This window comes from Hirsutella rhossiliensis (genome assembly GCF_020360975.1).
Source record: "Hirsutella rhossiliensis strain HR02 chromosome Unknown scaffold00009, whole genome shotgun sequence".
Taxonomy (NCBI): domain Eukaryota; kingdom Fungi; phylum Ascomycota; class Sordariomycetes; order Hypocreales; family Ophiocordycipitaceae; genus Hirsutella; species Hirsutella rhossiliensis.
In genome coordinates, this window is record NW_025408675.1 from 2,654,722 (window position 1) to 2,666,914 (window position 12,193).

The following is a 12,193-nucleotide window of genomic DNA, read 5'->3' on the forward strand; positions in this document are numbered from 1 at the left end:
CTGCTTGATCCCGCCACCATCAGTCCGGATGGCTTTGTTGGAGGGTGGGCTGTAGCAGAGTGCCACCGGCTTGGAAGAGCCAGGCACGAGTGGGCCTTCGTGTTCATGGGATGCGACGTCCACGTGTGAGCCGCGTAGATGGTCACAGTCGTCCGTCGTCCGTGTAAGGTTCGTAAGATCATCGAGGCGAGTTTCATTCATTCTTTTCTTTGACCGCATGCTCGCTTTCAACCTTTGGTAATATGTGTCTGTGGGCTTGAAAGCAGGTTTTGAGAGGCGAGCAGACTGATTAAAGAGCTGAGGGAAGGCGGACAGGCAAGAGACAATAATGGCTAGTGATGTGAATTGCGTGAGCGAAAGGTATAAGAGTGAAAGGATAGGGAAGAAAGTGGTAACTTACCCGTGCATGGTTCAATCGCCGACCAGAGCTATGGGTAGATAGGATCGTTCTGACCGGTTTCCCATTTCGTTGAATTGATATCCGCTACCCGCACAGTGGCAATGATCATTGTGACCACGGTGAGGGAAAAAAGGCCTAGAAAGGCCAGCTTCTTTGCCCACTTTATCCGGACATTCCAGAGTAGAGTGATTGGTAGGAGCATGACCATATTTGAAACCCGGTAAGGCTTTGTCATTTCTGGCTTCATAGCGACAAGAAATTAAGGTGGAAAGACTCACAAAAAAAGTCGGAGATGATATCCAGAGCGCAATTAGCCTTGAGACTTGCGGTCGTGAAGTCGATCGCCTCAGGTGTGCCGCACCATCCGTTCAAGTCCTCAATAGAGCCGAGCAAGCAACGATATTGCATGTTGCCGACGCAAGTGACGCAGACGGCCAATGTGAAGCCAAGATTAGGCCACCAAAGGTACTTCTGCTTTGGAATGTTGTGCCCGAGTCGTCTAAAGAAGAACAAGAAGGATAGTTTGACGGCAGCTAAGGAAACGTAGACGAAGAGTCTAACGACGAACGAAACTCGAAGCCACCTCTTCTGCCTAATAAAAACATTGGCTGTGGGCGACTCGAATCCGGCTGCCACGTTCAAAAGCGAGTACACATCTTGTACCGTCCACTGCCAAAGGGCAGCAGTCGAGACAACCAGACTCAAGGCGAAAATTACAAAGAATTCTTCCCAAAATAGACGACTAGGCCCTTGGAAACGTGCGTATCACCAGATCGAGGCAAAAATGATTGCCAGGATAGCCGTAGCCCAAATAGCACCATGGAGCTTGGTCAGCCACTAACATCACTCGTACCGTGAGCGGTTGAAGCAGGTTTACCAAAAAGGTGTCATAAGAGACACCAGGTCCCAGTTCCGCCGTATTTCTTGGGGGTTTGAGAATGATGGGGTGACACCAAACAAGAAATGACGAGATCGAACACTCGCAGAATAGTGAGAGGCCTGGTCAGACCGGCTTATGAGTCTGGAGAGCGTGCACAGCCCAAAAGAGAAATCGCCGGAGTAGTGCCCAGGCCGGCACCTCCATTTCGCCTGTTTAGACATTCGTTCCTCAAGGCTCTTTGCGCAACTCGGTCACGGGTTGCCTCTCCTGTATTATGGGATACGCCCGGACCAGGACCAGGCCCGTCTAAAAGTTATATCCCTTTACAGGACAAAACACTAGGTAGTAGTCGAGATGCCGTTGGCCTGGACGTTGGAATCTAGGGTCAGTCACGAGACTAGTCAAGCTTGTATATAATAAGCGGCTGCCGCACCGGTAGGCGCGGCGCCCGCTCTTTCCTCCCTTTTCCCCTGGTGGTTTATTGACCTTCTTATACGGACCGCACCTGCGCCCTTGCCTCTGCCTACTCCGTAATAGTAGGCACCAGGAAAAGCGGGGTCTAAGGCTAGGACTTCCCCGAGATTTCCTTGCTAATTACGTTTATACCGCATTTCCGAGTGATTTTATTTTCACCTTGAATGATTATTTCTTCTAAAGGGGGAAATATAAAATACTATTATTATTATAAATCTATATTTAATGGGCTTAAAAGGATTTTTTGTATCTAAAAGTCCAAATATTAGTTATAGTATACTGTTTAGAACTAGTAAATAATTCAGGTCTTACTAAACCCGTCTACCGTTTTATCCTTAAGGTCGTACCGCTTTATATAAGCCTCGGATTCCTATATAAGCGCCCGGTAGGCTTGTCTCCCCGGTTGGGCTCGTGACACGTCTTCGCATGCTTACTTCCCCGCCTTCACAGCCGCTTGTGGCAACGATATTCAATATATCGCTACTTTTCAAGGCTTTGATTTCGTCTTGGCTGGCCACGCCCCTCAGCTCTCCAACGCTATGTCTGGGTTCGGAAATCCAACTCGAGGAGACGTTGAGGCGATCAAGGCGCTCTGGGCAAACGGACCGCCTAGGCATTTCATGGAGCGATTCCACGGTCGCAATGATATGCAGGTGTTTGGTTGCAACAGTTGTCAACAGGTACAGCCTCATATCGCACCTCTTGGACGTTTGTTAATCGTCTCCCTCTTCAGGAAATATCTCTTCCACAGGTTCAGTTCCACTGCCTGGAATGCTACGACTTCGACTTATGCGCTGCTTGTCACGCCTTAGAGAAACATCCGAGACACGCTTTTGTCGAAATCGATCACTCCTCGCCTGCAAAGGAGATGGACGAGTATCTGCTGTCGTCTCCGCGGGGCACCTACTTATCGTTGGATGCGTCAAACCACCAAGTCCGCCTCGTGGCGTTGCTGCCGGGGTTGGGAGCTGGCCAGATCGAATGCAAGATGGCCCACGCACCTCTCTATGCAAAGCTCGACTTTGAGGCTCTGTCCTACACCTGGGGTGAAATGATAGACCCTAGTCGAATCCTTGTGGATGGTTCGCCCGTCTTAGTTGGCCGTAACCTGCTTAGTGCTCTCCGTGCCCTCCGCTACACGGACAGGCCGAGATATCTGTGGATCGATGCCCTCTGCATCAACCAAGACGACGACAAGGAAAAGAGCCGCGAGGTGCAACGGATGAGACACATCTACGAGCAGGCTGCAAATGTTGTCTTGTGGCTCGGTGAAGCGGCCGACGGGAGTGACGATGCTATGGACCTGGCCGCTTCACAGACCCTGGGGAATGTCCTGCAGGGCACTGATCAGCACTGGTCAGCTCTGACGAGCCTTGTGCGCCGAGCGTGGTGGAAACGTATCTGGTGCCTCCAGGAGCTTGTCAGTTCGAGATGGAGCCCAATTGTCATGTGCGGGACCAAGACTGTTTCCTGGCTGAAGATGAGCGACACGTGCGAAAAGCTTCCCCAATACTGGGAACGCAAGGGCATCGTGGGCGGAGACTATTTTTCTTTTCGGGGCTTGACATGCTCCAGGCACGCCGCCATTCGAGGCCAGTATACTTCTGGGGTTAAACTCAGAATCTTTTACCTCCTTTACATAACGGTGGCCTGGGAGGCAACGGATGCCCGAGACAAAATCTTTGGTCTGGTAGGACTGTGCGATCCCGAAGACCGAGCCGCCTTGGTCCCCGACTACTCTCTGAGCGCCAGGCAAGTGTACGAGATGACTGCTCGGCATCTGATGAAGGAGAGCCTCAACTGCTTATGTCTCAATGCGGGCTCGACCCGCACCGAAATCTTTGATGGCCCGCTCCCTTCATGGATCCCAGACTGGTCATCGGCCCAGTCACCTCCACTATGGAAGCCAGGATGCTACCAGGCTTCTTGTACGGCTTCCAACGTGAGACAGCGTCCTGCTATGATCGAAAGCGAAGATGCGAACGCTGTTAGAATTGCGGGAGGATTCCTAGACTACATTTCCGACATTAGCAACGTTGTTTTCGCGGACGACGCCTGGAGTAAAGAGTTGCCTACCGGCCTTTACCACACCATACGAAGCATTGAATCCTTCATGCGCAACGCAATGCGAGCAAATCATCCCGAGCAAAACCCAGAGAGATACATAGACCCGGAGCAGTCCGACATGGTCTGGAGGACGTTGATTTCTGACACAGAGTATCCCCAGTTCTCATGGACTTCACCAGCCTCGCCAACCTTTGCCAAGGCTTACGGAGCACTTCGGGCAAGGGCCTGGGACGACGCGAAGGGCTCATTCACCTCGATCTCGGCGGGTTCCTGCCTGGATGGTGCTCATGCTGACGAGGCAACTCCAGGTAATCCAGAGCAGCTGGATGAGGTCGTGATTCGACACATCCCCCGCTATATATCGCTTCTCAGCCACGCCCTCCACAAACGGCGGCTTTTCATCACGAAAAGGGGATTCTTTGGCTTGTCTTCACAACATATTGCCCCGGGCGACATAGTTGCTATCCTGGTTGGTGGCGACATGCCCTTCGTGCTGCGTGAATCTCAGTACAGCAGGTCAACTCCCGAGGAAGAGGGAGAGGGCCAGGAGACGAAACAAGATTCTGATACGATGTTTAGGAAGAGCCCAAAATCCCCAGAGCCTCTTCGTATCATCTCGGAGGCATACGTCTATGGGGCAATGAATGGTAAATTGTTCAGGGTGCTGCCAAAAATGATATTTACTATCGGCTAGAATATAGTAAATTAGTGACGGCTTTTATTTACCACTTCTCTCTTTATTAAACATCCAGAGACTATAGCCCAACATAATTTAATATTATCCATAAATTCCACCCTATGTTTTTGTTAGAGGCTTTAACGCGTCGAGCCTGAGCCAAAGTTTGCAGCGTGCTTCGAAAGCGTAAGGGGCCACGGCGCAGGCCTGCAATCGACCGCTAGGAGTGGCGATAGCGATGGTGCGTAGGGTCGACCTAACCCCGTGAAGCTCTATGGCATGAATGGACGAGAAGGTGGAAAAGAGAGCTGCGAGATGCAAAGGCGCGTCGTCCTAGGCGCGCCCTCCAGGCATCTGACACCCAACTTCCCCTCTTAAACCCGGGAGACGTCTCAAAACCCACGCCAGCCCCTATACACACGAGTGCTCCGCCCTCGTCCAGCTCCGCACAGGAAAGATAGGTCTAAACACTTTCCTCTACCATAGGATCGTTCCCGGCGTAACAACGCCTCTCTGCCGGGCTATAAAAAGAGACGACTTAGAAGGGATAGCTTCCCTTTTAATAAGAACCCTTATAGAGGCCTCGAACGCAGCGATACCGAAAAAGAGGCCTTATAAGGGATCTAAGCCCTGGTAGACCGACGAGCTAACCTGCCTTCGGAATGCCCTAAGCCTAGCCCAACGGGCTTATAGGCTAGCCTAGGACAAGGAGAGCCAGAAGAGCTTTATAGAGGCCCGAAATAGCTTTAAGTATGCTATTAGGGCCACTAAAAAGCAATACTAGGAGAGCTTCTTAATAGAAGCAGTAGGAAAGGACGTCTTTACGGCCTTTTCCTATACTAAGGCTAGAGCTAACCCTACCCTTCCTAGTATCTCGTATACGAAAGAAGGGATAGAGGTAAAAGCTAATACCTTTACGGAAAAATACGAGGCCTTCCTAACAACCCTTTTTCCGACCCCGGACCCTAGCCCTAGCCCTCCCTTTAGCCCCCCCTAGAGCCTAGAAAAAGAAGAGCCCCCGGGCTATATAGGCAGTAAGGGCACGGTTAAGTAGGACTAGCTAGAGCTAAAGGACCCTAAGATTAGGAGGGCTATTTTTAGCTCTTCTAATAAGAAAGCCCCCGGCCCGGACTCCCTTAGCTTCCTCCCTATCTAATACGTATATAAGGCTATCCCTACGGTCTTTAATAGGGCCTATAAAGCTCTATTTAACTAAGGATACCACCCTAAGGCGTAGAAGGAAGCTATAGGAATTATACTTCCTAAGTAAAATAAGCTAGACTATACTATCCCTAAGGCCTATAGGGTTATAAGCCTACTTAACTGCTTAGGAAAGGTCCTCGAAAAGCTATACGCTACCTAGCTAAGCTATTTAGCTAATACGGCCGGGCTTCTAAACCCTACGTAGCTAGGGGGACGAAAACAGCGGTCAGCTATAGACACGGCCTTCCTCCTTCTACACTATGTCTAAAAGAAGCGGGAGTCTAATAAGAAGGCTATTACTAGTACCCTCTTATTAGATATAAAGGGCGCCTTCGATTTCGTATCGAAGGAACAGCTTATAAGGGTCCTAAGGGAATTAAACCTCCCTAAGGCCCTTATAAGCTAGGTAGACCACTTCCTTACTAAAAGGAAGATCCAGCTAGCCTTCGAGGGGCAAGTCCAGCCCCTTATAGACCTAGTAATAGGGGTGCCCTAAGGATCCCCTATTAGCCCTATTTTATTCCTCTTATACGTAAGGGGGATACTAGCGGCTAAGGGATACTAGCTGTCTTATATAGATAACTTTAGTATCTCTATAACGTCGACCTCGGCTAAGAAGAACGTTCGGCAGCTAGAAGCAATAGCTGCTAACCTATTCGAATAAGCTAAAGACTAAGGGGTCTACTTCGACCCCTTAAAGACAGAACTTATTTACTTTAGTAGGCAACGGCAGCCTATTTTAGAGGGTATAATAGTAGGAGGCTTATTTTTCGAGGCAAAGCCCTTAGTACGGTAGCTAGGGGTCTTCTTTAATTCTAGGCTCCTATTTAAACAATATATCGAGAAGAAGGTAGCATCCGCATAAGCTGCCTTCGAAGGACTATCCCGCTTAACCTCTACGTAAAAAGGCCTATTATTTAGAGCCTCTAGACAGCTCTACTAGGCCTATATAACCTCTATAGCAGACTACGGGGCCTAACTTTAGTATAGGGGGCCTAAGACCCCTAAGAGCCTTATAAAGCCTTTCTAAAGGCTGTAAAACCAGGCTCTTCTAAAGGTCTTAGGGGCCTTTAAAGGATCCCCTATTAGGGCTTTAGAAGCCGAAGCGGCCCTGCCGCTACTAGAGGTACGATTCGAAAGGGCATGCCTCTCTTACGCCCTCCGGACCCTATACTTCTTACCTAGTTACCCTATAAGGCAGGCTTACGACCTAGCTATACGGGATGACCTCGCTAACTTAGGCTCCGACCTAGGGGCCTTAAGCTATATTAGGCTATATACGTAGCTATTCCGCCTCCTTAAAGGCCTAGTAGCCCTTATAGGACCTAATTATAACTTAGAAAGAAGGAAAGCTAGCTAGGAGCCCCTATAGGCCCTAGAGCCTAAGGCCTCTATTACGATAATAGAGGCCCCTAAGCCCTTAGCTAAGAAGTAATACTAACGCCTCTTAGCTAGCCTAGCTAGCCTAGAAGACTTCGGGTTACGGCCCCTAGCCTTCTATACCGACGGCTCTAAGGGGTGCCCTAAGGGGTCCCCTATAGAGACTAACGCTTGCTCCTTCTATAAAATAGGCCTAGAAAATAGGCCTATTAAGGCGTACTACGAGAACCTAGGGCCCTCGATCGAAGTAGCTAACGTAGAGCTATTCGCGATACTAAGGGTCCTAGAGGACCTAGCTAAGAGGCCTCGGCCCCTAAAGCTTAGCCCTCTTAACCCCCTTATAGATACCTATATCTTTATAGATAGCTAAGCCGCTATAAAGAATGTTATAGGTTTCTCGGACCTAGCTATACGTATTAAAAGGCTCCTATCTAGCTTAGAAGCCTTTTATAACGTATAGCTATACTAGTTCCCTAGCCACCTAGGGATCTTTAGCAACCAGCTAGCCGACCAGCTAGCTAAAAGAGGCTTAGGGGCCCCTACCCGAGGGACCCCCTTAGTCTCTATTAGCTACTTATAAAGAAAGGTCCGGCAAGCTACTAAGGACTATTAAAAGGGACTCTAGGCTACCGAGGCGGCTAAAGGCCCTAGGGCTAAGGGCCTAGGCAAGCACTATACGTCTATTTAAAAGACCCCCCGCCTAGCCCTTAGCCTAGAAAGGGACCTTATAGGGAGGCCTAGGCCGACCCTCTCGGCCTTCTACTAGCTCCTCTTCGGGGCCGGCTTCTTATTTTCCTTCCTAAAAAGGACTAATAAGGTAGACCGAGACGACTGCCGCTACGGCTAAGGAAGGTATACGGCTAGGCACCTTATCCTAAGGTGCCCGAACTATAGGAGGGAAAGAGAGGTCCTTTACCGGACCTCTAAGAGACGGAAGGGGGCCATTAGCCTACCTATTCTCTATAGCTCTAAGGAAGGAAGGGAAGCCCTTCTAACCTTCTTAGCTAAAACAGAGATAGGGATAGCTAAGTGGCTCGAAAAGGAGTAACCTAGGGGCCCTAGGGCCCTTAGGGGGGAAAATCACCGCGCGGGAGGAACCAGACTGACCTTTCCTTTATTATTGCCTTTATAGCTACCCTTTCCCTAATTGGTTGTAAGCCCCCGGGCTCTATAGCTAGCTAGGACTGCTAATAGGGGCCTAGGCCCCTACTAGCCTCGCCATGGCCCTAGAGGCTGCATGCGAGGAATGATATAAAAAAAAAAAAAACGCCTCTCTGCCATTGCGGCAGCGGGGAGGAAACAGCGTTCCACGTTTCCTCCGCTATCCCCTCCAAGTTAACAACCGTAGACTCTTCCCAGCGTCAACATGCACCGATGCCGACCTCCGCGTTCACCAAATGCATCCCAACACCGCCCTATCCTTTGCCCGTTAGTTCCTCGCTTGTAGGCCCATATACTGCTAGAGGGTAGCAATAGATCTTATAAAGAACTGGTCCGCTAAAGCAGCGACGACGACATGACTACGAGCAGATGGAGAGTAAATATAGGAAGCTTCAACGCGCTACAAGTAACTAGACCGAGAGGCTCCCTCTAGGAGAGACAACACGGGTTGTATACCGTTTTCATCCCAGACCACCGGGGTTTTCCTGTATAGGTAGCGGGTAGAGGCTCTAGAGCCTGCTCTCAGGGGGTTTACGACGAAGCACAATTAGAGCACTATGCTTTTTTGTGCACCGCTTAAAGCCAAGATTTACATGGAATTCGCATCACAAAGCATTGCCTACGATGCCCGTATTTATTGCGGCTTCCTTCGTCACTTGTGTCACTTGTACGGTGCGGTCAGCCGACAGTATGACAGCACAGCCACCCGGGATCCACAAGTAATTACTTGAGAGCTGAATTCAACACACGAAGTATGCCGCCTTTCCTCCGGGGTGGCTGTGCCGTTAGCCCCCCCCCCGGTGAGCGGGCGGACAGGCAGAGACGAGAACTAGAGGCAGGAGTAATAAAGACGGCCACCTTCGGGGACCTAGGGAAGAAGGAAGGAAAGGAGGTGAAGGCTCTACTGGTAACGTTTATCAGTGTATGATCAGTTTTTGTCCCTCCAGCCTAGGGGCGAACTTGCGTGCCAGATTGAGGACCTGCAGATTGGAACATACACAAACTTGCCAAGGTACCAGTACTCTGTGGAGGCTGAAATCTTCAATTTCTTTGCGCAAACGTGCTCCACTCGTCTAAATTGCAATGCGCGTGCAGAGGAGCTCTTTGGGGGTCGTTCCATGGCATACGAGGAAACTGTAGCTACTCCGATTACTGCGGGCCATCTCTTAGGGACGTTTGGTTCCGACTGAAGTCCTTGCAGCTCGATACGAAGATCGTTTCTCCGGCCAGGCAGATGTACGGGATCTTTGGCTCCGACCGTCGCGGTTGAGTGCCAAATAGGTGACAAATGAGAAGACAAGGAACTTCTTTCCATATATATTATGAGTCGAATCAAGGGTGTGACCCATGTGGACTTCATTCTGGCGCGTGACCGTCTCGAAAAATTAACGGAGAACTTCGTCCGACGCGGAAGACTAAGGACAGACATGGCATGCTAAGATACAAAGCCAAACGAGCGACATCCTTTTTCGCTTCTCTTACACCTACGGCCGTAGGTTCTTTGCCCTGGCGTGGAAAACGCCGCAACTAGCGGATTAAACCTACCAAGCAAAGGTCAAGTGAAGAGGATAGGTCCCGTTTGCAGCAGGAGCAGGGAGAGGCCAAGGACAATGCTTGAGGTGGATTGAACCAAGAATGGTTATAAATATGGAATATGAAGTTATCACGAGACGATAGGGTAACCCCAAGAATTAGGAGAGATGCCGTCATAGCACTGAAGACGTCGAGTAAATGACAACTTTGCAACGTCTTTCCAAACCTAGAAGCAGCGCCTCTTTCCTTTCACAGTAACACATAAAGTAGTTCCTAAGTATTTCACCATCTTGTCGTTAGACAGAGTGGTTTACTAGCTAGACATGGTCTATTTATATGATGGCAGAGGGAGGACATTGAGGAGGCCATTGTGGTTGCGGTCAGTAGGGTGACAGGAAACCACGTAACTCGTGGGCCGGGGAGCAAATCAGGAGACGGGGGCGCCGACCGCAACACACGCACTACAACTAAATTGGCGTAGAGTAAACGACCAAGAGGACATTAATCAGGACTTTTCCTGCTCCGCGGCCTCCCCCTCTACCTGTGGAAGGGGCTTTCCAAGGCCAAGGCGCTCAAGCGTGCTCGGAAACGTCTTTGGATCGGGCGAGTTGGCATCCACGATATATGTCTTCGGCGTCTTGTCGACCAGCAGTCGAATTAGATCAGGACGCATGTAATGTCCCCCCTGCTCCGCGTCATCTTCATTAGCCGCGTGTCCAAAGCCGGACGAACACCATGATTTGACTCGATCAGGACGTACAAAGTCAGCGAGCCGCTTGGTGAGCACATTCTCGTCGAGGTCGATGTCGACGACAAAGATGCCCTCAAATGTCTTGGCCGGGTCCTCGACAGCCCGAAAGCCGTCCGGGCGGTATATTCTGGCGAAGCCGTTGCCGATGACGGCGGCCTCGGCGTCGAGCGCGGCCTCGTCGTCTTGCAGGCGCTTCGGGAGGTTGAGCCGGGCCCCCTCGCGGGTCACGACCTGGGACGGCGCCAGCGTCCAGGTCCCCGTTTCGTAGGCGTACGCCGGCGTGACGTGCTCGGACTGGACCTCGGATATGTTGGTGTAGGGGTCTGGGTACTTGAGGGACGAGGCGGGAGGATAGACGGGCCACGCTGCCACGTGGATCTCTTCTTGGAGGGCGCAGGAATGGGCCTTGAGGAACGGGTTCATCTAATCGCATGCCGCAAAGTCAGCCGCTTTGCCCTGTTCAAGAAGCGACAGCTGGGCAAGTCCCCACGTTTTCCCAGCAGTTGAGATGGCCGAGCCTTCCAATCTCCGTCTCCACCACGCTGTCGAGCGAGTCGCCCGAGCCCTCGCCAAACACGAGCTTCTCGACGTGCGTCGGCTTGATCTTCCTCCTGTGGTTGACGACGGCGCCGGTTGGGTCGATGAGGACCTGGGCAATGTAGAGGCTGTTTCCATCGAGTTCCGAGTATCCCAGGGAGGTGTAGATCTGAGCCGTCTTGGAGGCGTTTCGAATACGTTGCATTTCCTCCGAGTCTGGTCGGAGACTGTTGAGACAATAGTCTTTGAGAAGCGGCAAGGAGTCTTGGTAGTTGACCCGCCACTGCCAGTAGGGGTATCTGGCGATTAATGTCAGCATGAAGAGCGCACTGCTTCACCTTCACTGTCAACCACGAGTCCATACCCAGGAATCCCTACACATTCGTCAGTACATTGTGTTCAACTCGAGTCTGCTCTGGCCTTGCTGAACGTACACAGTTCCGGGAAAGCAACCAGCTTGCAGCCCTTCTCGCCCGCCTCCAGGATCAGCGCAACAGTCTTGTCAACGCATTTCTTCAGATCGAACCAGCCGGGCTCGGCCTGGACGCAGGCAGCCTTGTATCGGCGAATGGTGGCAGGCATCGCGAGTGGCGCTGTGAGGCGTTTCGGTGGTAATGGAACGGCAGTGGTTGAAGGCAAGATGTCAAGTTGAGTCGTGTGAATCTATAGAGTCAGCTCACGAGGATCTCGGGTAAAGCCATTTATACATAGGCCTCCAATGAGGGGAGAGTTGCCTTCGCGCAACGGCTTGTTGCTATCGGCGCTGCCTCGGCATCCTCCGAGCTTGGGCCGTGTTCCGACTCCATGCGACCGCTTACAAGTGGTGATGGAACAAAGGTTCAATATTCCGGTACTGGTATCCGTACATGCATAAGCATTCGCGATCCCTTGCTCTCATCCCTCCCCGGGTGCCCGATTCGGCCCCGGCGGTTCCTCAGTCTCACAGTTCTGCGGGGAAGGTCGAGTTGGATGCCCAATCACTCAGAGCCAACATATTAATACGACGGAATCACGCCACCCGAAGCTTGTTGAAAGTCGCATTTTGCAAACGCGACCCTGATGTTGGATATAATGGATCCCTCCCGAGGCAGGCCCGGTGAGTCACCCGTGTCTACACCAGCATGAGGCATT

The 12,193-nt window shown here is 51.2% G+C and overlaps 2 protein-coding genes across 2 annotated transcripts; one reads left to right on the forward strand and one right to left on the reverse strand.

The window, feature by feature from the left end:
- Positions 1-2,742: 2,742 nt before the first annotated feature.
- HRG_08232 (heterokaryon incompatibility protein (HET) domain-containing protein) lies at positions 2,743-4,515 on the forward strand (the record flags this gene model as incomplete). The annotated part of the gene is made up of 5 exons (XM_044866703.1): positions 2,743-2,800; positions 2,852-3,245; positions 3,330-3,971; positions 4,044-4,328; positions 4,401-4,515. 5 exons carry the CDS (start codon positions 2,743-2,745, stop codon positions 4,513-4,515), a joined length of 1,494 nt encoding a protein of 497 aa, XP_044718592.1.
- Positions 4,516-10,279: 5,764 nt separating this feature from the next.
- Positions 10,280-11,644, reverse strand: HRG_08233 (carbon-nitrogen hydrolase domain-containing protein; the record flags this gene model as incomplete). Its single annotated transcript, XM_044866704.1, has 5 exons — positions 10,280-10,459; positions 10,535-10,948; positions 11,016-11,361; positions 11,427-11,436; positions 11,497-11,644. The coding sequence occupies 5 exons, from the start codon at positions 11,642-11,644 to the stop codon at positions 10,280-10,282; spliced, it is 1,098 nt and encodes a 365-aa protein (XP_044718593.1).
- Positions 11,645-12,193: the final 549 nt, after the last annotated feature.